The following is a 27821-nucleotide window of genomic DNA, read 5'->3' as shown; positions in this document are numbered from 1 at the left end:
TTAGGCCTTTTTCCTTCTAAATGCCCCCCACCCCCATAGCCTGCATGTCCACTCCCAGGGGCCTCTTGTCCTGAGGACGATGGCCAAGAGCAGAAACACAAGCTGGAGCCAGTGTCCTGGTTTGACAGCATGTTCAATGAGGGAACCCCAAGACGGACCCACACAGGTCCACCCACGCTGGGGGCTGTAATCACGGAGGGAAGTGGCTGCCCCCTTAACACACCTTTAATAAACAGTCTACAGACCCAGTTCCTGCATTTCTCATTTTTATTTGACAGAAAAAGTTGCTCTTGCTGTACAGATTTTAAAAAACCAAAATGCCTTTTAAGAAACATGAAAAGTTGGGGGGAGGGGTTCACAACCTCATGGGGGACAGTAGGGACCAACTAATTCCAACTCCTGCCCCTTCCTTCCAAGAACACCTTACACAACCTCCAGTCCCAACCACCATCACAATCACCCCTGGGAACTTCTGGACACAAGTGGGGCCATGCCTCCCTGGCCCTGACTCCAGGCTGGGGTATCCTGAACTGTATCCTCCCCTCCCCCAACTCCCATCTGCATTCCCTCCCACCCCAAACCCCCCAGAACACATGAACCAGGAAGAACTCACGGAGATTAACATTTCACAGGAACAAAGAAAAAAAAAAGGGAGGGAAAGGGAGCCCTCCATCCAAGGGCTGCCAAGGTTCAAAGGAGAGCAGACAAGGACCCTCCCACGGCTCTGCTGGGGAAGAAGGGACACTCCTTGTGGCTCCAGAGCATTGGGTGTGGTGGAATCCCCCAAAGACAATTTATGGAGACCTGCAACAGAAGATATGGGTCAACAGGGAGTTCCCACCCCAGCCCTCAAGGCCAGTTTCTGGGCCACTCCCAAAATGGGGCCGCCACCCACCACCACCACAACTGGCTCCCGGAAGGGGGCCTCAGCCTTCCAGGACACGCACCTGGAGGAGCGGTGTCTCATGGGCCGAGGGCTAGGTGTCTCCCTCCTGCGCTTGTGGCTGGGGGAGCGGCTGTCCCCACGCTGGCCTCTCCGGGAACCCCGCTCACTGCTGCTGCTGCAACACAGGACAGACATCAGGCCACAGGGTGGCACCACCTCAGGCACCACACAGCCACAACCACAAAGCTTTCTTCTTTGTAGAAAGCAGTGGCGGCCAGACAGGGCTGGGTGCTGACACCTGCAGTTGGCCTTACCTCTGCTGGTCCCGTGGTGAGGGCTGGGGCGAGGGACGGCGACGCTCCACAGGCGAGTAGCTGAGGGACCGAGAGTCCCTGAGGGAGTCTATTGGCTTCCGGGGACTGCGGGACCTGGGGAACACAGTGGGACCCAATAGCACCACACCCTTTCAAGCACACGGGCCAGCACTCAGGACCACCCGCCCAGGTCCTGACCACCAAACCTCACACCACACAGGGCCAGCCTCAGACCCACCTTTGTCCGCTCACTCACCCATCCGCCCGCACACCATCCACCGAGTGCCCAGTGGGCAGGCACAGGGTGCAGCGGGGGATGCAAAGATAAAGACAGTCCCTGCCCTTGAAGGAGCTCAGTGGTGAAGAAAGGCACGCACGGCCCCGTGTGTGGGAAGCAGGGCTGGATGTGCGTGGCTCTGGGGACCCAAGGGAGGGGGACATGGGGCAAGGCAGGGAAGGGGCAGGGCAGTCTTCTCGAAGGTGCTGTTTTGAGCGGAGTCTTGCAGAACGAGGAGTTCACCAGGCGGACAAGGAAATTCCAGGCAGAAGGAACAGCATGTCCAAAGGCATGGGCTCTCCTTAGACTGCAAGGCGCTGGGTGTGGCTGGAGCACAGGGCATGTGTGGGGGCGGGCAGGAGGAGAACACAGGGCGGGCAAGGCCCGTTGGTGAAGAGCCTCACACGCCACTCCCGCAGAGGTGGGGCTTTGTCCTGCAGGCCACAGGGCGTCCCGAAGGATTTGTGGAGTGGAGGGAAGTAGCCAGATGTGCGTTTTAGAAAGGTCCCTCTGGCTACATGTGGAAGAGAATGGCGTGGAGACGGGGAGACAGGGAGGAGGCTGTGGACAGAGTCGGGAGAAGATGATGGTGGCCAGACCAGAGCCCTGGCAGTAGCAACAGGGAGACAAAGCTAGAACCCTGGGAACAGGCTATGTGTTGAGGGAGGGAGAGGAAGAAACCAAGGACCCCCTGGTCCTGGCCTGAGCGCCGCTGTGGATGGCGCAGCCCTTCGCCAGAACAGGGTGCAACGAGCATGGGGAGAGGAGAGCAAGTGCCTCCTCCCCCACAACCAGATGCCCAAGGCCACGTGAGACACCCAGCGGGGAGCTCACACCCCAGGGCCCCTTCTCTGGACAAGTCACTCTCCCACCCACCTTTCAACTCAGGCAAGACAGCACTCACCTCCGCTCGCCAGGGGGTGGCTTCTTGGGGCTTGCAGGTTTGGGCAACGCCTGAGGGCCAGGCTTAGCAGGGGAAGGGGAGGAAGACGAGGAGGAGGAGGAAGATGAGGAGGAAGAAGAAGAAGAGGAAGAGGAGGAGGAAGAAGAGGAGGAGGAGGAGGAGGAGGAAGATGAAGAGGAGGAGCTGGAACTGGAACTGCTAGAGCGCCTCTTCCGTTTGGCTGGGGTTGGCTCCGGAGGACGTCCCTCTCGAACAGCCTCCTTTGGGGCTGGGGTGGGGCTGGGGACCCTGTGGGAGGAGAGGAGTGTCACAAGGAGACAAGCTGCCCCAGCCCCAACCCTACCTTCCTTGGCCTGGAGGAACGGCAGTGGGGGGGAGGGGTGCCTGAGAAAGGCGCTGGGAGCTCTCCGAGCCACGTGAGCCAGCAATTCTCTGGAGAGCAGTGGTGCGAGCTGACCCAACCTCTGCTAACAGAAGCAACAGGCTGGGGCCCGCAGCATAAGGGATCAAGGTTAAACCTCAAGAATGTCCCTGATGGAGGAATAAGGCCTCTGGGCTCTGGTGTGGAAGCTGAAGCTGGGTAGTCTCCTTCCTCGGAGAGCCGCAGCTTGGGGAGGCCCCTGTGAGTGCAGGATGGCTGGGGAAGGGGCCGTCCTGCCTGGAGGCAGGGAGAGGGATGGGATGACCTCTGAAGATCCTTCCAGCCCAGGGAGTTCCTCTTGAGGTCTAACTGCCATCCCTCCTGCTGTAAAATTAAGTCCATTTCCTCTAGTTCTGTCCTCTGTAGAGACGGAAAACTTATCATTATCCTCTAGAGAATGAACCTTCGGAGACTTTTATCTGTCCCATTCCTCCTCCCTCCGCCCCCTGCCCCAGCATTCTCTTCTACCCCCAGCTTGAGGGTCAAGGTCCCCATACCTCCTCCAAGAGCCAAGCACCTGTGACATGGTTTCTCCCTCCCCACTCCCCAACCCATCCCCAGTACCTCCCCCACTGAAGATTTCTAAAAGTCAAGCTCCCTCACCTCTTCAGTGCCACCTCAGGTTGCACAGGAAGGCTAGAGCCCTCTGAGTCACTAGAACTGGAGCCAGAGGAGGAGGAGGAGGAGGACGACGATGATGATGAAGAGGAGGAGGAGGAGGACGACGACGAGGAGGAGGAACTCCGCCGCTCCTTTGCTGGCTGCAAGGCGGCTAATGCAGAAGGCTGCTGGGCCCCAGTAGAGGCAGGTGGCTCCCCCACATCAGAGTGGGGCACCCCAGGGACAGGGACAGAGAGCATGCCATTGTGATCACCAGCAGAGGACGTGGTGGTTGCCACTGCCCCAGAGGAAAGGGACTGAGACCCTGCTACAGGGGTGGTCTGGGCAATCAAACAACGGGATTGGTCTGAAAAAGCAGAAGGCACAGGAGACCTCGGCTGATCCTGTGCTGGAGGGAGAAGAGACTGTGAAGGAGCCTGGCCCATTCTAGAGGAAGGGGAGGGAGCCCGTTCAGAGGTCATCCTAGACTGGCCTGGGGCAGACGGTGGTGTTCTGGACCTAGCTCGGTCAAGGAGTGGCGGTGAGGTTCTGCCACTGACACGCTCGTAGGCAGAAAGGGGCACCCTGGGGCTGGTGAGGTTTGCACCAGACAATGCTGGAGCCATCCTAGCACTGGTGAGGCTCGCGGGGGCCAAGGCTGCAGCGGTTCTGGAGCCGGCAATATTCACAGGAGCTGTGGCATGTGCAGACCGAGGACCCACCAGGTTTGCAGAGGCTGGAGCCTGTGGTGTTCTGGAGCTGGAGGGATAGTTTGCAGCAGTTGGTGGTGTGCCAGAGCCTGTGAGACTCAGAGCTGCCAAGGCAGCTGGGGTTCTGGCCCCTGCTAGGTTCACAGCTGGGGCTGTGGGAGTGCGAGGGTCAGCCAGGTTCACAGCCGAAGGTGCCACCGCTGTTCTGGGGCTGGCCAAGTTCATGGCCGCTGCTGCAGCTGGCGTTCGAGAGTCAGCCAGGTTCACTGCTGTTGGAATGGCAGGTGTCCTGGCGCTGGCTAGGTTCATGGCTGCCGCAGAGGCTGCAGGAATCCTGCTGGCAAGGTTGGCTGCTGGGGCGGTTCTGAGACTCATGAGAGGCACCGGGGCTGGAACCTGGGACATTCTTGCAGCAAGGCCAGCAGCAGACATGGACGGAGGAGGCCGAGCGGTGCCAAGACTGATAGCTGTCAGGGCAAGTGCAATCCTGGACTGAGCATGATTTTCCGGCACAGATGTTCTCTGGTGGTCAGGTATTCGGGGACCTGGACCATCCATCATGGAGCCACCGGCTTGCTGCAGGACAGACATGGGTGTTCTAGAGCTGCCAAGGGGTTCAAGCATTCCAGGTGATCTGCAGCGATCAAGAGGTGTTGGGGACATGCTAGGACGACTGAAGCAGCTCATTCTCGAACTGTTGAGTGCTACTGGAGGTGTCCGTGAACCAGAATGATTTCTTGTTGCTGGAGGAGTAGCAGATCGTGAACGATCAGAACTACTTCCAGATGCAGAACGCCTGCGGATGGCTGGAGGAGATCTTGTTAAGGACCGTTTACCCCGAGCTGTTCGTGGAGTACGGGATCTGGAGCGGCGACGGATAGCAAGTGGGGAGCGACTTCGAGAACGTTTGCGTGGTAACAGTGGCGTTCGAGATCTAGAGCGGCGCCGAATAGCTGGAGGTGTCCGGGACCTAGAGCGGCGGCGTGTCACTGGTGAAGTTCGAGAGCGGGACCTTCTTCGAGTTACCGGAGATGTGCGAGATCGAGATCTCCTTCGGGTGACCGGAGATGTTCTGGATCTTGATCTTCTGCGAGTGATAGGCGAAGTTCTGCTTCGAGATCGCCTCCTGGTTACTGGTGGAGTCCTGGATCTAGACCTTCTGCGAGTCACTGGTGGAGTTCTAGAACGGGAGCGGCGGCGTGTTGTTGGCGTTCTAGACCTTGAACGACGGCGGGTTACTGGCGGCGTTCTGGATCTGGATCGCCTTCTGCTCACTGGGGATGCTCTTGACCGGGATCTTCGTCGAGTCACTGAAGTCCTGGACCTTGACCGTCTCCGGCTGACTGGTGAAGTTCGAGACCTGGACCTACGTCGGCTTATCAGGGGGGTTCTGGACCTGGATCGCCGGTGAGTGGCTGGAGAGGCTCGAGATCTAGAGCGTTTCCACGGGGCTGGTGATGTGCGTGAGCGAGAACGCTTCCGACTGGTTGGGGGTGTCCGAGAGCGGCCTCTTCGGCGTCGAGAGGAGGTTCGGGAACTTTCCTGCCGGGCAGGGGACCTTGAGTGATAACCAGAGCCTCCCCTCCGCCGCCGAGTAACCCGCGACCTTGACCGGCTCCGCTGTCTTCGCCGAGAGGTTGACTGAGAAGATCCAGACCTATCTCGACGTCGGGTTGTTCTTGTTTTCTCTCTCCTTGAGCGGGAACGGGACCTCTGGAGTCCACGAGGCTTTGGCGAAGGAGAGCGGCCTCTCCTTGAGGTTGTCTTAGTGCGTGGAGATGAAGCTGAGCGCCGTCGGCGTGAAGACCTCGACTTTTCAGCTGGCTCCGGGGAAGACACTGAGGGACTTCTCCGGTGCCTTGGGGGAGTTCTAGAGCGAGTTTCTGGTGAGGAAGAGGCAGAGCGGCTTCTACGGGACAGTCTGGCCTTCCTTGTTAGCTCAGGAGATGATCGAGAGCTGCGACGTCGAGGTGGTGTACGAGACTTGGTCTTGGGCTCTGGTGATGACCTGGAACCTCTGCGAGCAGTTCTGGATTTGGGCGGATGTTCAGGAGAGGACTCGGTACTGCTGCTTCCTTCAGGAGAAGGGCCTCTGCCTTTGCTTGATGAACCTGATCTGCTTCGTCTGGGAAGGGCCCGAGGGGCTGGAGCTTTAGGTTCAGGAGAGGAATCAGAACCACTCTGTGCCCTGGGTGCTGCTCTTGGCTTATCTTTCACTTCAGGGGAGGAACCAGACCTACTGCGCCGAGGGGATAGTCGAGATTTGCTGTCAACCTCTGGAGATGATCCAGACCGACTCCTCTGCCGAAGTGGGGTTCGTGTCTTGGCTTTAGAATCTGGAGAAGAGTCTGACTCACTTCTTTCCTGAGGGGATGCACTGGGTTTCACATCAAGTTCTTGAGAGGATCCCGAACGACTTCTCTGCCCCAGGGGAGTCCGAGCCACAGTTTTCTGATCAACTGATGATTCTGACCCGCTTCTTTCTCTCTGGGGGGTAAGACACTTGTTGTTGAGCTCTGGGGATGATGGAGAACGACTCCTCGGCCTAGGAGTCTGAGGCAAAGCTTTCGGTTCTGGAGAAGAATCACATTCGCTTCTCCCTCTAGATGGTGTTCTAGGTATATCTTTCATTCCAGGAGAGGACCCAGACAGGCTGTGCCTCGAGGGAGTCCCAGACCCATCTCTAAGTCCTGGAGAAGACCCAGACCTGCTTCTCCTTGATGGAGTTCTGGGTAAACCATCTTTCATTTCAGGAGAAGATGCAGAACTACTTCTTTCTCTCGAGGGTGTTCTGGGTACAGCATCAAGCACAGGTGAAGAGATGCTCTGATTTGAAGACATCCCTGCCTTTTCCACTGCATCTGGGGATAACTCAGAACTGCTGTGTCTAGAGGATCTTGTCGATTGTTCTTTCATGTCTAGAGATGGATCTGTTTCCAGCTGATTAAGAAAAGGTCCATTCAAATCTTCTTTAACCTCAGAAGAAAATCCAGTATTCATTACTGTACCAAGTGGGCCTGAGTTTCTAAATTCTAAAGGTGATCCAAAGCTGTTCTCCCTGAGTGGGGAGTTAGACAGTTCTTTATGTTCTGGAGAAAAATGTGGCCCACCCCAAGATGAGGCCATTGAAGGGACTTCTACTGCTTCCAAAGAAGCCTGTGACTGGCTCTGATCAAGAGTCAAAGACACAGCAGGCCTTTCTTCTACTTCAGGAGATGATTCAAAGTTACTTGTGGATATTTCTTTAAGTTCTGAAGACAAATGAGACAGGATTTGGCCTGCGGGTTCTTCAGACTTCTCTACCACCTCCATTAACTCTTCATCTTGGCTTGACGTAGGCAACGCACTATTTTGCTCTTTTGTTTCTGGAGATGACCCAGCACCACTTCTTTCCCTTGGCGGGGTTCTAGGTGTGTCTTTGAATACCAGTGAAGACTCAGGCCTATCCTGTACTGGAAAGGGACTAAATTTGTCTTTCTGTCTAGGAGGTGATGCAGTAGCATCCTCCTGAGGAGGTAAGGCCATTTTCTCTTTTGATTCAGCAGTCTCCAATCTACTCTGCCCCAAGAGAGAATTCGAGTCCACTGTAGGATATGAAGAAGAGTCAGACTGGAACCTGCTCTGCTCAGGAGACATTCCAGATTTCAACATAGGACTCGCTGACAACTCACCTCTATCTTGTCTTATTGGAGATCTGGATGCCAGCTCAGTGATTGGAGATGAAGACCTGGACCGACCTCCCTTAGGTGATGTTTGAGATTTGCTCTGCAGAGATGGTGATTCTGAGTGACTCTGTCTCACTTCTGGACTTGAAGTATCAGATCTGTGGTCTGGTGAAGTTTGAGATTGTCCTTTCAGTTGCAGAGATGAGAGACCAAAATAGCTCTCGCCTGGTGGTGTGCTAGATTTTACTCCTGCACACAGAGACAGGGATCCAGGGCAACTTTGAACTAGTGAGTCTTTAGACTTCTCTTGGGGACATGGTGACTTTGATCCAGAAAGACTTGGCCCCGGTGGAGTTTGGGCCTTTACTTTGGGGTATGGTGAAATAGACCCTGAGTGACTTTGTCTTGGCGGTGTTTCAGGTTTCACTTTGGTATCTGGTGAGGAGGACCCAGAATGACTGTATCTTGGCAACAATCTGGATTCCACGTTGGAGCAGGGAGATACTGATCTGCTTCGCTGTGGAGTTGTTCTCGACGTCACCCTACTAGGACTTGGAGAAGAGGAGCCAGAATGACTTCTTTGTCTTGGTGATATTATTGCCTTCACTTTGGGTTGTGGAGATGATGACCTAGATGGGCTCTGTCTGGGAGGTGTGCTAGATTTCACTCTAGGAGGAGAGGACCCTGAGCAGCTATGTCTAGAAGGGGTCCTAGATTTCAACTCAGGGTCAGGTGATGATTCAAAACAGCTCCGTCTTTGTGGCGTTACAGATTGCTCATTGGCCTGGGGACTTGTTATGGACCCTTGCCTCGGTGGTGTTCCAGATTTCACTTTAGGATGAGGAGATGAACTGGAATGACTTTGTCTTGATGGTGTCTTAGATTTCTGTTTAGGTGGCGGAGAAGAACTGGAGCGACTGCGTCTGGGTGGCGTTCTAGATTTAGCTTTAGGTTGGGAGGATCCAGAGCGACTACGCCTGGGTGGTGTCTGTGACTTTTGTTTAGGGCATGGGGAAGACCCTGAAAGGCTGCGCCTCAAAGACAAGCGAGATTTTGCTTTGGACCGTGGTGAAGAGAGAGACCTGCTCCGCCTTGAAGAAATGCGAGATTTCTTCATTTCTGGGCTTGAATTGGACCTGCTTCTTCTTTGAGATGTTCTGGATTTGTTCTTCCGCTCCGAAGATGAGCCAGATCTGCCTCTTCTTTGAGGTGTTCTAGAGTGAGATCTTCCACGTCTAACTAAGCTTCTACTGCGGGATCTCCCTCGTCTTGGTGTCCTAGACCGAGACCTCCCTCTCCTGGCTGGTGTTCTGGAGCGTGAGCGACCACTGCGTCTAGCTGGGGTTCTAGAGCGTGAGTGGCCACGTCTGGCTGGGGTTCTGGAGCGTGAGCGGCCACGTCTAGCTGGGGTTCTAGAGCGTGACCTGCCACTTCTCCTGGCTGGTGATCTACTACGAGACCTGCGTCGTACTGGTGATCGGGTCCTAGATCTGCGCCTAGCAGGTGTTCTAGACCGAGACCTGCCCCTCCGGGCTGGTGTTCTAGACCGAGACCTACGCCTGGTGGGTGTTCTGGATCGTGATCTCCGCCTGGCAGGTGTTCTAGAGCGGGACCTGCCCCGGCGGGCTGGTGTTCTAGAACGAGATCTACCCCTAGTGGCTGGGGATCTAGAGTGGGACCTCCCTCGCCTTGCTGACCTAGACCTGCCTCTTCTCTGGGTATTTCTGCTCCTAGACCAGCCTGGTCGCTGAGGAGACCTAGAGCGGCCACGTCGCTGGGGGCTTCTAGATCTTCCCCACCTCTGTGCAGACCTGGACCTACGCCACTGGGGAGATCGGGATCGAGAATGACCTCTCTTGGTAGGGGTTCGAGACCGAGATCGCCCTCTCTTAGCGGTGGCAGGGCTACGGGACCTCCCCATCCTACGGGAGGGAGTATGAGAATGTGATTTATCCCGTTTTGCTCGGCCATGTGAGCGATTCTTAGATGCGGGAGAAGAAGAAATCTCTCGGTGGGACCCTGGAGCTGGAGCAGGTTTAGGACTTTCTGGGGAAGAGCTGGCATGCCGAGAAACTTTGGTAGGTTGAGGGGATGGTGGGCTGCTCTCTGAGGAAGAAGACTGGGGAAGTTTCTCAGGAGACTTAGGTGGTGAACGGTCCCGAGTTGGAGAGGCCTCAGATGGGGGGTTCACTGGCTCCTGGCTTAAGGGGGTTGTTGCAAGGGGTTGTGGGGAGCCGCCATGTCGCTCAGCAAGGAGCGGAGTGGGAGCAGGTGGTTCTGGGCCTGTGCTGCTCCTTTCCGGAGAGGGACTAGGTCGAGTTGCAGATTTCTAAGAGTGGAAGAGAGATCAGGGATAGGGATTCATAAACGCCAAAACTTCACATCACCCCTAAGATCCCAACACCCTTTCCAATGATAACTTTTCTTTTACACACCCTCTGACCACAAGAGATCACTTTCATTCAATAACAAGGAATCATATAAAGCACAGTGGTGAAAACATATGAATATATGGATAGTCAGAATCTTAAAACTGAAAGAAACACAAAATGCAAATAACTAATGCACTACTACGTTCAACAAATATCACTACAAAACGTTATAAGAATGGAAAAAAACAATCTTTAAATGGAAAAATAAGCAGTTTCCTAAAGCGAATGGCAACTTCACCTTTGAAGAATAATTCTATTAAAGGAAAAGAAACAGCATGAATAAAGATGTGAGAACGTGATTTGTGTGAAGAGTAAAAAAGCAGCCCAGGATGGATAGAGCACAGGAAACGAGAAAAAGACCATATTATTAAAAGCCTTAAATATAATTCAAAAGCAATAAGGAAGTAGTTAAGTTTCTGAGGTCAACCAACTTGTAATTTGGAAAGGTAACCCTGGATGACATGGAAAATTGATGATAGAGGCCAAGAATTCACACTGTAATCACTAAAGCAAGAGGAAATGATTAATGCTTAAAATTAGAACAGAAGACTACTGAAGACTATTTCGGTGTTTCATTCAAACTATTGGTGGCAACCCGATGGATTAAAAAGTTTTGGTGAGACATGACCAGCATTTAATGAAATAAGAGAAGAAACTAGAGGCATCATACGGAGTACACAGATAAGATACAACGTTTGTTCCAGTTCTATCTATGTATAAACAAGACACAATATAAAACCTAACATCCAGTGAGATTTGATTCTAAAGGGTTCACAATTCAGTCTAGTAACAACACTAAAAGTTCTGCAGATACAGTAAGAGAACTGGGAGAGGAATGCAGGAAAAAAACCTGAATTTATTTATTTTAATAAGTTATTACCTCTCCCTTTCACATCACATGTCTATCCTCAATCTATACATTTGCAACCCAATGAACATCACACTCAGGAACATACCTCCTTCTTGCCTTTATCTTTGTCTTCATAAGGGCTGCTAGGCTGTTTCGTAGCAGGCTCCGGGCTACTAGGCCGTTGTGTGCTGGTAGTACCTGGTTCATTGAAAGGAGCATCTCCCTCCCCGCGTCGCCCTGAAGCAGGGGAAGGACTTCGCCCAGTCAAGGCAGTCGTATGAGTTTTAGCTGCAGCACTTCGAGACCTGCAGGAGTTAATTGAGGACGTGGGAGAGGAAGGAAATCAGCTCAAAGGGAGAACAGAAAACCCCCTCCCCAACTCCCATCCACCTTTCCTAACTGGACAACCCTCTTCCAAAAAGCCTTTAGTCGCACAACTCAAATCATTCACTGAAATGCAAGTACAGTCCACTTTGGTTCTTCTCTTCCCAACACAATCCCAAAGAGCGTTCTCCCTCTACCCCTTTACTCACCTCCCCCAAACATCCCCAAACCATCCACCCAGCCCACTCCCTACCCGCTTCATTCACAACTCACCTCTGAGCCCACCTCCTTCAGGAAGCCTTCCCCGATTAAGGAAGCCAGGGTAAGGATTCCTTCCTCCCCCAGACACCACGAACAAACCACCACCCCCCCTATTCTGGCAGTCCATATACATCAGAACGAAACAAAAATAACAAATAAACAAAAACAAAAAAAAAAGAGAAGGGGAAATGTATATGTCTGTCCATCCTGTTGCTTTAGCCTGTCAGCTCCTAGAGGGCAGGGACCGTGTCTTCCGAATGGTCTGTGCAGCGCCTAGCACACCGTGGGCGCTCAATAAATATTAAATTAATTAACCCATCATTCCCTCTCCCTCCCTTCCTCCTGGACTACCCCTTACCGACTGCGGGAAGTATCGGAGGAGGAAGCAGAGTCAGCAGAAGTTGAACGGTGGGCCCGGCGGCTCTTGGGGGCTGGTGTTGTACTTCGAGACCTGAAGGAAGACCACCACCACAGCTCAGGGTACTGCTGTACCTGCCCTGGATTCTCCTCACCTATCCCTCAACCCTTTACCAATCAGGGACATAACTCATTCAACTCCCTCCCACTAAGGTGGCGTTCACTTACTTCCTAAGCAAATTCCCCACAAATTCACTCACCGCTTTCGCTTTTTGTCCTTAGATTTACGTTTGCTCTTTGGAGTGGGAGACCTGGGAAATAAGGAAAGGTTGTTAAAAGTAACTTCTTTAAAAAAGGAAATAAAACCAAAAGTGAAATGGAAAGAGGGAGTGTTGACACAAGAAAGATCAAGGAATTGAGCTTCACTCCAAGAAAAAAAAATCACCACTCCACATGCCACTGCGCCCCCTATGAGTTAAAGAGCTCTTACCTATGCTTACGTTTCTTGGACTCAGATTCTGACCTGTTAGAAAAAAGAGAAGAAAAAACATAAGAAACACCTCTGCCTGAATTCAGCAAACCTTCTCCAATCATTCAAGTATTCCCACCTCGTACCTGTGCTTCTTCTTCTTTGAGCTTTTCTTTCTCTCCCGTCGAGGAGAGCTGCTCTCTGACCTGCTAAAGATGGATTCAAAAGCAAGCTCATTCTGCTTGGCTTCTTTCCTGGCCCTCCCACTTACAATCCTAAAAAGGTTTCTGAAACACTTGAACGTCCTAATAGCACTAATGCCCCAGACCTAAGCCCAGGACTTATTTCTTCCTTCTCCAACAAGTACAAGTAACTCCTTAAGTCAACAAACCTCAAAATGAAAAAGAAAATTCCAGAATCCAAAATGCTGCTGGCCAACCTTAATTAGCAGAACTGCAAACTCAACACTTCCCCACTGAGAAACTCAGATATTTCTTCCAGCTGAGGCCTCAATGGTAACTCCCTCCTCCCTGACAACTATCTCCTGCTTTGTGGAAGCCAGAACTGTCCACTTCCAGAGAGAAAGGTACACAACAGGATTGGTCCTCTGGCTATCAGAGTCACTTTCCAACTAACTTACCGTCCTCTATCTTTCTTCTTTTTCTTCTTCTTCTGCTTTGGGGTTGGTGAGCGAGAACTGCTAGACTCCCGAACAAGGCTGGGGAAAAATGAAAAGCAGCAGAGATGGGTGGTAGAACAAACATTCCTTTCTTTTCTTTAAGACAGAGTCTAAAAAAAATAGTAATAAAAATAAAAAAAGAGTCTCGCCCTGTTGCCTCAGCTGGGGTGCAGTGGCAGCAACACAGCTCACACCGTAACCTCCAACTTGTGGGCTCAAGAGACCCTCCTGCCTCCACCTCTCCAAGCAGCTTGCACTACAGCCATGTGCCACCACTCAGCTTTTTTTCTTTTTGTAGAGACGGGGTCTCACTACATCGCCCAGGCTAGTCTCAAACTCCTGGCCTCAAGTGATCTCCCGCCTGAGCTTCCCAAAATGCTGGGATTACACGCGTGACCCACTGTGACTAACCCTTGGACAAATTTTCTTGGGCACCTCAACTTCAGAAGAACAAAATCTGAAGAGTTTGGGAAGAAACCAGCCCGCAAAAAGACAAAAATAGAGCAAGGAGCTTACAATCAAGAAAAGAAGCTGACAGTGGTTTCTTGGCCTTGTATACCTGTAAGGTTTGGGAGGCTCAGGAGCTGGTTGTTTAGCTTCTCGGGCACGACGCTGAGGATCAAAAGAGCTGCCATCTACGTAAGAATCACTGATGCCAAAGGCAGCACGGAGTCTTTCATTCTTCTTCTCATTTAATTCTGCCAACTGGTGAGTCTCCGTGACCCTAGAGAAAAGAAGGGCAAAAGTCTGAAGGAAATATAAAGGACAGAGCCATATTCAGAACACAAGTATAAGCAGGAGCCAAATAAGGCATGGGAAAGGCAGACGAAAGCAGGGAGGAAGTCCCACGTAAGGAAAAGGACAGCAGCAGCAGCCAGCAGCCAGAGTAGAGTCCAAGAGTCATCGAGGGAGAGCGCAACACTCACGCTGGCCTCTGCCCTGGGGTCTCCTCCTTGCCCCCAGGGTTCACATCCTTCTCCAGCAACATGAGTCGAAAGGTCGCCACTTTTTCCTGAATTTGCTGTTCCTCGTACCTGAAGAACAAATCCCTTCAGGGTTAAGCTCGACAGGACACTTTCCCCAGTCCCAGATTTCCATTTCCCTCATTCCCAAAAGGGGCCCCTCCCTCTCCATGCACACACAGAACTTTTCGCTCACCCAAAAGTCCCTTCTGTCTGATCTTTTCCCATCATCTTTCTTCCCTCTACTTACTACTCCCTCTAGAACAGTGGATTTTAAATATGCTACACCTCAGGGACCAAAAGAAAAAAGTTAAGCAAGCAGGGTTCCAAGTGCTCCTCCCCAACTTCAACAAGAATGTGCCTTTTACTTCCTGGGATTCCAAAGTAAGGGATACTGTATAAAAGGATCACCATTGCTGAAGTTTAAAACCACTGCTCTAAAAGAGTTTTCTGCCTTAATGTGCTCCTTTTCCAAAATTTCCCTTCCCAGCCCATGATTCACTCTTCTTCAAGTATTCTTCTAATTCCTCTTTTCCTGCCTATGCTACTTTCCAAGGCCTCAATCCTTACATCCATTTATCTTCTTCTTTTCTACCAATGACAACACCTATCAGCTTACCTAGCTCCTCTACCTGGTCTCTGCTTTCCCATCTCTTCCTTAAAACACATTTTTGTTCCTCAATGGCCCCTCCCTTCTCCCACATGCCTCCATTTAGTACCTCAGGCTCCCATCTATGCCCCAGACACACAGCCTTCTCATTTCCCACTCTCCACTGTCCCTTAACTGTTTTCACTTCTCTAGAGCTCATTTGCCTCCTCCCCTACCACAACTCTTTGCCAGGCCTCTTTCAACCACCCTAAGCTCCCTATACATCCCACCTAACACCCTCAGCTCTGCACTCATTCAGTGCTTGACTCTCCCCCAGCTCTCCCTCACCCCTGCTCTTCCATCATCTCCTCCAGCTCGAGGCATCGCAGCTCGACGCGCCGCTTGCGCTCGTGGTCCAGGATGTCAGGATTAGGCCGCTTCACCAGGGCAGCCTCCAGGCGCCGCAGTTCCTCCTCTCCCTTGTAGTCAGGCCGCTCACCCCGGCGGCCCCGCACCAGGGACAGGTTGCGCTGGACGTAGCCGTTGGTGCCGCTGCCCCGGGGCGTCGGCAGCCCGATCCCGTTGTACATGGCCCCGTGCCCGGGTGGGGCACCACCGCTCCTGAGGGGGAGCGGGGAGACACGGGTCAGGCCCCTGGCCCCAAACTAACCACTTACCGCCCCACACCCAAGTCCCTGCTCTCCTTCATCCCTAATTCAACATTGATCTTCACACTAAGTCTTCGCTGTATAATGCTCCACCATCCTCCTGGTCTCCCAAGAAAACCACTTCTTTGCCCTTCCAAATTTCCTCTCTACCAAATCACAGCCCAGTTCTTACAACCTTTCTCTCAATGCCCTTGCACAGAATTCTAAATAATCCCTCCCTGCACCTAAATTTTCTTCTTTTTCCACCCTAGGCAAACAAGGATCTTGTTCCTCTAAAATCTCTCCACACTGTCCCTTTTTGTTCTCCTTTGGCCCCAAAATGCACAAGTGGTGTCTTTACCAACTACTCTAATTCCTAACCTCTGGTAACCAACCAAGGCCTCCTGGTCACAACAAACACCAGACATAGATCTGTGGCACCCAACGGCCTCTAGTCCATGTCCAAAGACTCTCCCAAAAACTTACCTAAGGATTTCAGACCACCCTACATGAATACGAAATAAACTACACAGCCCCTAGGTATCTGAACAGCAGACTAGTTGGTTCAGAATGTGCAGCCTCACACCCCAACTAAAGGCCAGCATGCACATCAGAAACACACATGAACCTTGGATAATCGTCATATACTTCACCTCCCAGGTAAGGGCCATTTCCTTGATTCCAAATATTTAAAGATCCTATCAACTATCCTGATACTTCATTCCTTCAATTTCCTTCCTCTCAATAGGATTTACCACAATTTGCAGTTCCCTCCTTGTCTTGCCAACTGTCAAATATTACCTGTTTTCAACTCTGCTCTATTTAAACACATCAAACCAGTCTCCTCTGTTCCAACCGTTCCCATACCTTCTCCATATACCTTGCCCTAAATCTATCTAGAAACCCTCTCTACACCCCACTTTCATTAATGTCCAGCCGTTGGCTTTCCCCACCAATCCCCTGGATAGCACTTCCTAGGTTCTATCTCTCAGCCCTGCCTCTTCCTTCTCTCCTGCGTTAACCCCATGCCTCCTCCCAGGTTCTAGCCTTTCAACTTGTCCCAACCCTAACGTGATTCTGAAAAATTCTCAAGTCCCAGCTTTTCTGGTTAGATTCCTTGGCTACACATACTCTACTCCTTCCTCCTATTACATATACTCTCTTTCTCATCCTCATCCTCTCCAAGATAGTTTCCTAGAACATGCATATATGAGAAAATACTACAGAGAAAAAACCCTAAGGAATAGGTAAAGTGGAGAGACTAATCAAAGATGTAAAAGAACTGGGTAGAAGGGAAGGATGCATTTAGAAAATTCCAGAATGAACAAGCATCATACAAATGTTTGGAAAAATATACTAGCGCATGCGCCTAAGGATGGGTCCCTGCCCAAGCCCAGTAGCAGACCCAATACTGAAAGCAGAAGGTGACAGAAGAGGCTAAACCTGGATAAGGCAACCAGAAATCCAGGAAAAAATGAAAAACTTTATGGCTCAAAAAATCAATTTCTCTACACCCCAATCCTCATTTTCATCTTCTAGTACCAATCCTCCTCACGGTTTAAAACTAGGTCCTTCTTCGCCTCTCCCCTACCCCACTTAATTTCTGCCTACCCTGCAGCATGTTTTTGACCTGCACTTAATTCTTCAGCTTAACCATTCACCCACACTTCCATACCATCTCACACAAAAATCCCCCCACTCCTTAAGAAGGGAAAACCAGGCCGGGTACGGTGGCTCACGCCTGTAACACCAGCACTTTGGGAGGCCGAGGTGGGCGGATCACCAGATCAGGAGATTGACACCAGCCTGGCCAACACGGTGAAACTCCGTCTCTACCAAAAATACAAAAATTAGCTGGGCAGCGGCGATTGCCTGTAATCTCAGCAACTCCAGAGGCTGAAGCAGGAGAATCGCTTGAACCCGGGAGGCGGAAGGTTGCAGTGAGCCGAGATCGCACCACTGCACTCCAGCCTGCCAACAGAGCTAGACTCCGTCTCGGAAAAAAAAAAAAAAAGAAAACCAGTAGGTGCTAAGCAAAGGATATTAGATCACAATGTTTCGGAGAACTTTTAGGGAATGAGCCACCTAGTCTACCCCCCAAAAAAAGACAAAGATACCCCACGGCATCTAAGGGGTGTGTTAAGACACAGAAAGCAGGAAGATCAACACCACACACAAATCACCAAACCAAACGATATTATAAAACTCTTAAAGTGGGGGCCACAGACAGTGGATATGCAAAAGTTAAGTTAAAAGCAGAAAGTAAAAAGTACAAAGGAAGACAAAAAGACCCTTTTCTCTTGGGAAATTATCTAAGTGGTAAGCTAACAATGAAGTAGAAAGATATATTTAAATTCAACAGTAAAATATGCAAAAAAGAAAACGGCACCAAAAGGGGAGAAAAAGGGGAGACAAGGGTTGTCCAAGAAAATGGACATCAGCAAGCACAGCCAGCTCAGCACCGGGGCGCTCCAGAGCGGCTGAGTGGACACAAAGAACTCAGAAAGCTAAAATAGTAGCTTTAGAAGAGCCCTAAGCCCACGCACTTAGGATGAAAGGCAACACAACACTCTGAAATTCTGATCCAGATTCGTCCTAAATGAAGCCGAGTGGAAACCAAGCTTCAGAAGAGCTGTGTGCCAAATAACGCCTGAAACCAACCAGAAAACTTATATATGAGTCTGGCGTTTTCCTCCCAACGAAGGTCTCCAAAAGCCTCCTTAGTTTTAACACGAATTCTCGGGAGACGCTGAAAAACCGTGAAAAGGGAACGCACGGTCTACCTTACAAATGTAAACTGAACACGTTCACTTTCTTCACAGTTTTTCAGCTTTGAGGTTTCTCCCCGCCACTAACAACTCAAAGGCTGATAGCCAGGAATCCTAAACCATTTAAATCCGGCCCACGAAGTTCAAGGCCCTCCCCGCAGCGCCGGGGACCTATTTTCGGCCTTGCGGAATGGGGGAGGGGGCTGCGCGGCGTCCCGCAGTCTGGGAGGCCCCCGACACGGCAGCCCGACGCCGAAGAGAAGCCCGAGGAAAGGAGACCTGGAACCGGGGGCAACGGTCCAGGAGCAAGCCCCCCGCCGCCGCCCCTTCCCCGCCACTTTAGGGCCGAAAGCGGCAGCTGCAGGAAGGCCACCGCGGCCGCACATGTTGGGGGGAGGAGTGAAGCCGAGGCGCGCGCCCTCCCCCCTCACCAAGGGCGCTCGCGAACCCGAGTACGGGCGGCTGCGAACGCCGTTGTCGTGGGGGAGGGGCGGGGGGTTGAAGCCCGCGCGCGACAGGAACGGCGGGAAGGGGGAAGGGAGGCGAGGGCGTCCGCGCCAGCGAAGGGCGGCGAGCGCGCGTGCGCGCGGAGAAGCTCGGCGGCCTGGGCCGTTCTCCGCGCGCTTTGGCCTCGCGCCGGGGCCGCCGCCCCTCCCCCACCCGGCTCGCTGGCTCCCTCACCCTCTCACCCGCCGCCTCCGCCCGCCGCCTCCGAGGGGGAGAGGTCTTGCCGCCGCCGCTGCTCGAGCTCCCGAGTCCCTCGGGCCTGGGGCCGCCGCCTCGCCTCGCCGGTCCGCCCGCCTCAGCCGACGCCGACGCCTCCTCGGTTCCTCAGGGGCCGCAACGGGCTCCGACTGCGCCACTCGCACCCCGCCTGGGCCGCGCTGCACGTCAGCACGACTAACTGCGTGCGTCAGCACGCAAACGCGCGTCGCGGGGCCTGCCGGGAACTGGAGTGCGCCCCGCGGCCTTTTGCGCAGGCGCCGAAGCCACACCGCGAAGTACCGTTTTTTCAGGCACAAGGAAGGTTTCACCCCGTTGCCGAAAGACTAAGCGTCCCGTTGGCCAGTGCAACGAAGAACGGACGAAGCGACGTAAGACACCGCGTATTCGTAGGCCTTCCGCTACGGGGAGGAGCACAGGGCCTAGCGGCAGCAAAGCGGCGCCCGAGCGCGTCTCGTCTCCCGCTGTCGATGCAGAGCATTCTGGGAGTTGTGGTTCGGGCGTGCCGCGGAGCCCGGATGTAATTTCGGCTCGGGGCGTGGCGGCCATTTTGTCTCCCCATGTTGGGAGACGATATCCCAGGCGCGGTGGTGCTGCCGCTTTCGTGTGACTTTGGGTTTCCCGAGCGAGCCCGCAGCTGCACAGCAGTCCGCCTTCCCGTACCCGAGAGAAGCCGCCTCAGACCCCAGCCAGCGGGCACCCCCGGAGGCCCCGAGCCTGGCTGCAGGCCCTAGACCTGCACCAGGGGCCCAACCAGTTACCCGTGGCACGGGCCACGTTCTCCCGCTGTAGACCGGGCTGAGGCCCGACGGCTGCCCCTGGGGGAGGAGTTTTCTTAGCCTCCGGTAGGGCAGCCAAGCCGGGGTCCCACCAGACCCAGGACGTGATACCGGTGAAGCGGCACATACAGGAACAAGGCAGGAGGAAAATAATAAGCACCTTAAAGTTTCCACTTTTCGGTACCGTACTTCCTGTTCATGTTTCTAAGCCCGTGATTCTGGGCCTGATAATGAGCCAGCCGTCCTCACAGCAGAGCTGTAGGACGCTGGGCTGCTCGAGCACGAGTTCATATCTAGACCCGCCGCTGGCGAGCAGCCCTGGACGTCCCGCTTAGCTGTCCTAACCAACCCAGGTGTCCTTGATCCGCAGCAGGACGCGGTACCACGTAATGAACTGTCCATTTGAGAGCAAGGATTTATATTTGATATTACGATTTGGGGGTGTTTTTAAGAGGCAGGGTTTTGCCCAGGCTGTTCTCGAATTTGGGGCTCAAGCGATCCTCCGACCTCAGCCTCCCAAGTAGCTGGGACTACCCGTGCATGACACCTTATCTGGGCCTTGTTTTTTGTTGTTGTTGTTGTTCTTTTTTTTTTCACGTGGTTTCGCACTTGTCACCCAGGCTGGAGTGCAATGGCGTGTTGTCGGCTCACTGCAACCTGTCTCTCAGGTTGAAGTGATTCTCGTGTCTCAGTCTTCCGAGTAGCTGGCATTACAGGCGTGTGCCACCACGCCTGGCTATTTTTTGTATTTTTAGTAAAGACGGGGCTTCACTATATTGGTCAGGCTGGTCTCGATTTCCTGACCTCAGGTGATCTGCCCACCTCAGCCTCCCAAAGTGCTGATATTACAGGCGTGAGCCACCACGCCCGGCCCGCATCCGGCTTTAAGATTTGTTTTTCTCTTGCCCGTGGGAGGATGTACTTATCTCAGATGCTAGAGCCGGGAGACCCTCCCCCCCACCACCCCCATCTCCTGCAGGAGCTCTGATCGCAGATTTGAGTGTCTGAACTCTGCATCCGTGGACGGTGCTTCTGTAAGCCGGCCGCAACTCTGGAGTGGTATAGTAAAGTGGCAAAGGCTTTGCCTTTCTGGTTAAAGACCCCAGCACCTCCAGTGAGACCCTTTCCGGTACCCCCACTGATATTCTTTATGGAATGTTTTGTGCGTGAGTCAGCACATTTAATGCCCGTGAATAGTGACAAAACATGGTTTGCAGTACCCTAATGACTGATGATGGTGAGAATCTTTTCATGTGCTTGTTGGCCGTTTGTACATCTTCTTTGGAGAAATTTCTCTTCGTGTCTTTTGTCTATTTTATTTTTTTGGGACAGAGTCTCACTCCTAACTCCGGGCTGGAGTGCAGTGGCACGATCTCCACGCACTACAATTCTTGTGCCTCAGCCTCCCAAGTAGCTGGGATTACAGGCGCACGCCACCACCCAGCTCATTTTTGTATTTTTAGTAGAGGTGGACGTTTTTTGTAGAGATTGTGTCTCCCCGTGTTGCCCAGGCTGGTCTTGAACTCCTGGGCTCAAACTATCCTCCCGCCTTAACCTCCCAAAGTGCTGGGATTACAGGTGTGAGCCATGGCACCCAGCCCTAGAATGATTTTTTAGTTTCCCTTTAAACTTTATTTTTTTATTCACTGTAGTGTGGTGGACGGTGGTGCCCCAAAACTTCACAACCACCTAGACATTCGGAAGGTGACCTTATTTGGAATAAGAGATTTTGCAGATATAATTGAGTTAAAGATCTGAAGATGAAATCATCATGAATTTAGGGTAGGCCGTAAATCCAATGACTGACATCCTTACAAGAAGACAAGAGGACATAGGCACCCGGGGGAAGAGGCCGTAGGAGACCCAGGCAGAGATTTGGAGCGGTGCCCATGCCAGGGATCTCCAGAAGGAGCCAGAAGCTGGAAGAGGCCCTGCAGATCCTCTCCCAGAGCCTTTGGAGGAGGCACAACCCTGTCCACACCTTGGTCTCCACCTTCTGGCCTCCAGAGCTGTAGGGGAACCCACTTCTGTGGTTTGAAGCCACCAAGTTCGTGGTGACTTATGGCAGCCCTAGGAAAGTGACATGCACAGGTAAACCACATTCACTGCAGAAAATATACAAATCAGCAAAAAGAAAAAAAGCACACAGGGGCACCACCCCCAGAGACAGCCATCGCTGACATCCTAGCGGCTGTCACCTGGGAGTGATGTTCCTAAAATGCAGACTTCTGAACTGCTTAAAACTCTTCCAGACACCCTCACGTTGACATCACAACTCCTTTGTTGGGCCTTCCAGGGCTGGTCCTTCCCGTGGCCTCTTTTCCCTCCGCTCTGTGACAATCCATGACGGGCACACTTGCCTATGCTTGTTCTCCCAGGCAGTGGCCTTGTGTGGGCCTTCAGCTTCCAGTTCCATGGCCTGGTGGAGGACCCTGTGGTGCAAGCCTTCCTCCAGACCCCCCCTGGCCTGGGGCCCAAGACTGGGAAGCCTTTGGTGAGTGGAGCCCCTCCCATTTGCACACTGGCTTCCTGGAGCTTACATTACAAATAACTAGATAATTACCAGCCAGGACAGGTGCTAGGGAGGGTGGGAACAGGGTAGGAGGGTGAGGACGATGTCTGCAAAAGCATCCTACCCTCCAGAGGGAGACCAGACATTCAGGAAGGACAATCCCTAGGGTTAATGCCATAGCCTCCCAGCTGCCTGGGAGGGTTTCTCGAATTACCTTTTTATCTGGAGACCCCAGCCCCCATCCAACCCCTCCCACAGGGCTGCAAGCAGGGTCTCTTGAGAGGCCTTCTGGCTTCCAGGCCCCATGTGTGCTGCCAGCCTTCTGGGCAGGATGGACTGAGGCTGGTCCTCAGCGCAGGCATGGTGGGGCACACGGCAAGCAGAACAAGTGCCTGGGCCCTCTCTGTGCAGTACCCAGACCCCAAAAGTACTTGGCTCTGAACCTCTGAAACATGCCGTGGTTCCTGTACCCAGGACAAGCAGATATGAAACACTGGAAATGAGTGCCGGGAGGAATGGCCTTCCACGTGCAGCTGGCATGGCCCATGTCCAAGCCACTTCAGCGGCTCTTTCTGGCCTTGGTGTAGCACACCTGGTGAGGTCGATACCGTCCAGCCACCCCTTTCTTTTCTGGAGCGGGAGGAGGGATATTCTTTGTGATGTAAGGGTTTAGAGAGCTTTTAAAGCACTAATTGGGGCCAGGTGTGGTGGCTCACGCCTGTAATCCCAGCACTTTGGGATGCTTGAGGCCCAGGAGTTCAAGACCAGCCCTGGGCAACATAGTGAGACTCCCCCCACCACCTCCCATTTCTGAAAAACAAACAGAGAAAAGCACTCATTTTATTTTCTTTCTTTTTTTTTTTTGAGACGGAGTCTCGCTCCTTCGCCCGGGCTGGAGTGCAGTGGCGCGATCTCGGCTCACTGCCAGCTCCGCCACCCAGGTTCACGCCATTCTCCTGCCTCAGCCTTCCGAGTAGCTGGGACTACAGGCGCCCGCCACCATGCCCGGCTAATTTTTTGTATTTTTAGTAGAGAGGGGGTTTCGCCGTGTTAGCCAGGATGGTCTCGATCTCCTGATGTCGTGATCCGCCCGCCTCAGCCGCCCAAAGTGCTGGGATTACAGGCGTGAGCCGTCGCGCCCGGCCAAGCACCATTTTATTTTCTTAAGATTCCTAGTCTCTTTGAAAGAGGTTACAGTCATAAATTTACAAAATTTCTTTGTTGTTGTTGTTGTTTTTTGGGAAGGAGTCTTGCTCTGTCACCCAGGCTGGAGTGCAGTGGTGCTATCTTGGCTCACTGCAAGCTCCGCCTCCCAGGTTCATGCCATTCTCCTGCCTCAGCCTCCCAAGTAGCTGGGACTACAGGCACCCGCCACAACGCCCTGCTAATTTTTTGTGTTTTTTTAGTAGAGACAGGGTTTCACTGTGTTAGCCAGGATGGTCTCCATCTCCTGACCTCATGATCCACCTGCCTTGGCCTCCCAAAGTGAAATTTACAGAATTTCAAAGCCTAGCACAATGGCGCACCCGTGATCCCAGCTGTTTGGGAGGCTGAGGCTGGAGAATCACTTGATTGAGCCCATGAGTTCGAGACCAGCCTAGGCAACATAGCAAAACCCCATCACTACAAAAAGTAAGTAAATTATGAAAATCCAATTGAATTATGACTGCCAAGCTTGACGATTTTGTATTTAAAAGTACTTCTTTAAAAAAAAAAACATAAAAGATGCATCAGACAAACGCATCACTTAATAATTATAAAGTAATGAATATATAAAGACACACTTCCTCAACTGCCTGACGTCTCAGCCCACTCTGCAGAGCGCCCGGAGCCGTAACAGGAGCCCCTCCAGTGCAGCCTCCGCAGAGTGTCCCTGCAGGACTGGAGCCACTCAGAGACGTCCGTGTTCAGGCACTATTGGCACAACTTCATCAGATTTTAAAAATGCAGGCTGGGCACGGTGGCTCACGCCTGTAATCCCAGTACTTTGGGAGGCCAAGGCGGGTGGATCACCTAAGGTTGGGAGTTCAATACCAGCCTGACCAACATGGAGAAACCCCATCTCTACTAAAAATACAAAATTAGCTTGGCATGGTGGCGCATGCCTATAATCCCAGCTACTCAGGAGGCTGAGGCAGGAGAATCGCTCGAACCCAGGAGGTTGCAGTGAGTCGAAATCATGCCATTACACTCCAGTCTGGGCAACAAGAGCAAAACTCCGTCTTAAAAAAAAAAAAAAATGCAGCCTGGCCAACATGGCAAAACCCTGTCTCTGCTAAAAATACAAAAGTTACTCGAGCATGGTGGTATGCACCTGTAGTCCCAGCTACTCGGGAGGCTGAGGCAGGAGGATCACCTGCGCCTTGGGGGGTTGAGGCTACAGTGAGCCGTGATCGTGCTGCTGCACTCCAGCCTGGGTGACAGAGTGAGACTCTGTCCCCTCCCCAAAAAAGCCTAAATGCCCATCTACAGGAAATGAGTTAAATTCATTTGAAATTGATTAATTATGAAATTGGGCCCACCTGGTTGATGACATGATTAATTTAACTCATGAATCACTGAATAAAGAGGAGCTCTGCGACCGGGCACGGTGGCTCATGCCTGTAATCCAAGCACTTTGGGAGGCCAAGGCGGGTGGATCACCTGAGGTCAGGAGTTTGAGACCAGCCTGAGCAACATGGTGAAACCCCATCTCTACTAAAAATACAAAAATTATCTGGGTGTGATGGTGGGCGCCTGTAATCCCAGCTACTCTGAAGGCTGAGGCAGAAGAATCTCTTGAACCCGGGAGGTGGAGATTGCAATGAGCCGAGATCGTGCCACTGCCCTCCAGCCTGGGCGACAGAGCGAGACTCTGTCTCAAAAAAACAAAAAAAAATGGAGCTCTGCATTCTCCTGGTGCTCAAGGCACCAACCATGTCAGGCAACATTGTCATCAGGCTAGTAGGTGGGTGCAGAGATCCAGGGGCAGGTAGGTGGCAGACAAATCCAGGCAGCACCCAGGAGCCCTAGCAGCTTCCCTGCTCCAGCTTGGTGACCGCAGCCAGACGCGCCCACCCCTCAATGCTGCACCGGGAGCCTGTGGAAACCTTTGTGACCCAGGTTCGGCTCATGGGCCAGGACACGATGCACTTCCCCTCAGCAGGGACAGTGCTCGGCACAGTGCCTGCAGCCTTCACACAGCTCAGCTCTTCTTTCTGGGAGCTAGGAAGCTGTCAGCTTAGCTCTCTGTGAGTGGGGTTTTTAAAATTCTGTTTGCAGTCAGAGCTTATGGTCCCAACACACAAATCCCCACCTATGGGCCTGTCAAGGAGGCACAGGGCCCACGCCCATCCCTCCAGGTGCCCTTCTGCAAGTGACAAGCACCCACAGCCTCAGGGGAGTCCTCAGTCCCCCAGCTGAGCGTGTTGCTCTCTGCAGGGTTGGGTGCCCGAGGTGCCTAAACCAGGGAGGAAGATCGTCTAGTGGGCTGTATGCCCAGCACCACTCAAGGCCGTAGGTGCGAATGTGGATTCCAGTCCTCGGGGGCCCTGGAGAGGGGACCTTTCCATACCTGGGGTGTAGGAACAGTGGGAGGCAGATGTAGGGAGAGGAGAGCTTGCACAGCCAGGCAGGGGCAGGAAGTAGGGGGCTGAGACACAAAGGGTGGCCAAGATGCAGTCCCTCTCCTGCAGGGGTCTCATCGACCCCTGTACACTAAAGACTCCGTCTCCATCTGTGCTGTGCGGGGTTTGCTAGGTGAGGTCTCCAGTGCCTGAAGCCCTGTGTGCCAGGGCTGGGTCTACCCCAGAGCCCCACGCACATTCCAGGTCAGCCCCAGTGGTCAGTGCTGCTGTCTTCCTCTGTAATACACAGCCGCAATTCCCCCCTGCCCAGCTTCCCTCCAGGCCAATGTGGCTGATTTTGCCCACCCAGGAATGCCCTGTGCAGAGGCCCCTCCAGGCAGGTACCTGCAGGGCTGAGGAGGGCGTGTGAGCTCCTGAGTGGCCCAATCTGCCCCCAGAGAAGGTTGGCTCTAATACCATTACTTGATGACAGACCAGTCCCTGTGTTTTGAGTAGAAAATGTTCCAGTATAGAGCGACTCCAGATAGTTCAAAAATACAAAGCGTGTTGGGAGGAGTCTGGCTTGCTGCCCTTCCCCCCTTACCTGTCCCACCCTGGTGGGTCAGCCTGGGGTTGGTTTCTCCCATGCCTTGTGTATCTTTGGACAAACCCCCCTGTGACTGTCTGCCTTCCTCATGGCACAGGCCAAGCTGTGTCGGGAGCATGCTGCGCTGCCCTGGCCCGGAGGGACATCTCTGTCACAGCATAAATGCATCTGTGACCTGGTCAATGGGGTCACTCTGCCCTCCGCAGCCAGGTACTAATTGTTCCCTGCCTGTAGTGCCCAGATACCTGTTCAACAAAACTTTGCCGCCAGAGCGTGTTGCTTTTTTTTTTTTTTTTTTTTTTTGAGATTGAGTCTCACCCTGTTGCCCAGGCTGGAGTGCAGTGGCGTGATCTTGGCTCACTGCAACCTCTGCTTCCCGGGTTCAAGCAATTATCATGCCTCAGCCTCCTGAGTAGCTGGGATTACAGCCACATGCTACCACACCCGGCTAATTTTTGTATTTTTAATAGAGACGGGGTTTCACTATACTGGCCAGGCTGGTCTCGAACTCCTGACCTCAAGTGATCCACCTGCCTCGGCCTCCCAAAATGCTAGGATTACAGACATGAGCCACCATGCCTGGCCCAGGGTGTGTTGCTTTTTGCCCCTCTCCCCAAGAAGTTTGCGTTTCCCTGTTATGAGACTGAGGATCCTCTGTACACGAGAGGTCATTTTAATTTCCCTTCCTGTGGACTGTGTGTGCAGACCCCACGTGAGGTTCCTGTGGTTGCCGCAGCCAATTCGCACAAACCAAGTGGCTATAAACTCCAGTATCGGACCTGACAGTTCTGGGGCTAGAAGTCCAACAGGGGTCTCACCGGCTGGAACGCATGTGCCCCAGGACTGCGTTGCTTCCTGGAGGCTCTCAATGAGAAATCCATCTCCTTGCCTTCAGCTTCAAATGCTGCCTGAGACCCTTATCTCATAGCTGCCTCCATCCCCAAAGCCAGTAGTGGCGGACAAGGCTTTCCCCCATTGCCTCTCCATATTCTGAGGCTCCTGCCTCACCTTGCACATTTCAAGACCGTTGTGATCACACTGGGCCCCAGATCCTCAGGACACTCTCCCCATCTGAAAACCAGCAGTGGCATCCTCCCTTCTACCTCGATTCCCCTTCATCATGGGGTAGTGGTGTTCACAAAGGAATCACAGGTCCCTTCACTCTGTTTCTTTGGGGTCTTTGGCCTTCCTCTTCTCTTTTTCCAAGACGCCTGCAAATATCCAGGAAACTGGGTCTGTTTCTCATGTGACCTGCCAAATGTTTCTTTCCAGTTGACAGCATCCCTTTACACTTTACCAACGATGTTTGTTATTTTTGTTGCAGAAGATTTCAGTTCGTAAGTAGTGAGAGCAATGATCTTGGCTTTGCATGGTGCTTAGGAAGCCTTCCCCACTCCCAAACCAGAAAGGAATCCATCCAGATTTTCCTCCACTGTCTGGATGGCCGCTCTGTGGATGTTTCCATCTGTATCCATTGCCGGCACCTGGTGAGGTATGAGGAATGGGGCCCGGCTTTCCAAACACTCCCCAGATGCCCCAC

General features: G+C 52.8%; 1 protein-coding gene across 14 annotated transcripts; it reads right to left on the bottom strand.

Moving 5' to 3' along the window:
- Window positions 1–249: 249 nt before the first annotated feature.
- SRRM2 (serine/arginine repetitive matrix 2) lies at window positions 250–21739 on the bottom strand. Of its 14 annotated transcripts, none has more exons than XM_063699924.1 (15): window positions 18805–21739; window positions 15049–15321; window positions 14076–14183; window positions 13709–13873; window positions 13111–13188; window positions 12617–12679; window positions 12492–12524; window positions 12262–12312; window positions 12003–12095; window positions 11166–11364; window positions 3406–10106; window positions 2382–2669; window positions 1201–1314; window positions 948–1061; window positions 250–804 (listed from the first exon to the last, which is right to left on the bottom strand). In XM_063699924.1, exons 2-15 carry the CDS (start codon window positions 15288–15290, stop codon window positions 795–797), a joined length of 8259 nt encoding a protein of 2752 aa, XP_063555994.1. In that variant the 5' UTR covers window positions 15291–15321; window positions 18805–21739; the 3' UTR covers window positions 250–794. The 14 variants fall into 14 exon arrangements, with proteins under 14 accessions (XP_063555994.1, XP_063555995.1, XP_063556000.1 ...); XM_063699925.1 differs by having other exon boundaries at window positions 948–1058; XM_055365021.2 differs by lacking the exon at window positions 250–804 and adding an exon at window positions 1439–2038 and having other exon boundaries at window positions 959–1061.
- Window positions 21740–27821: the final 6082 nt, after the last annotated feature.

Source organism: Gorilla gorilla, chromosome 18 (assembly GCF_029281585.2).
Source record: "Gorilla gorilla gorilla isolate KB3781 chromosome 18, NHGRI_mGorGor1-v2.1_pri, whole genome shotgun sequence".
Classification (NCBI taxonomy): Eukaryota; Metazoa; Chordata; class Mammalia; order Primates; family Hominidae; genus Gorilla; species Gorilla gorilla.
The sequence above is the reverse complement of the archived record's forward strand: the minus strand, read 5'-3'. Positions and strand labels throughout refer to the sequence as shown.

What these genes read in the sequence shown, in the direction of transcription:
- SRRM2 (XM_063699920.1), bottom strand. Translation starts at nt 15,290, where the DNA reads ATGTACAACGGGATCGGGCTGCCGACGCCCCGGGGCAGCGGCACCAAC. An exon ending in AAGAAGAAAGATAGAGGACG is followed by an intron (nt 12,680 to 13,110) that starts GTAAGTTAGTTG and finishes ATCCATCTTTAG; the next exon opens with CAGGTCAGAGAGCAGCTCTC. An exon ending in CCTGAGGTGGCACTGAAGAG is followed by an intron (nt 2,670 to 3,405) that starts GTGAGGGAGCTT and finishes CTCCTCCCACAG; the next exon opens with GGTCCCCAGCCCCACCCCAG.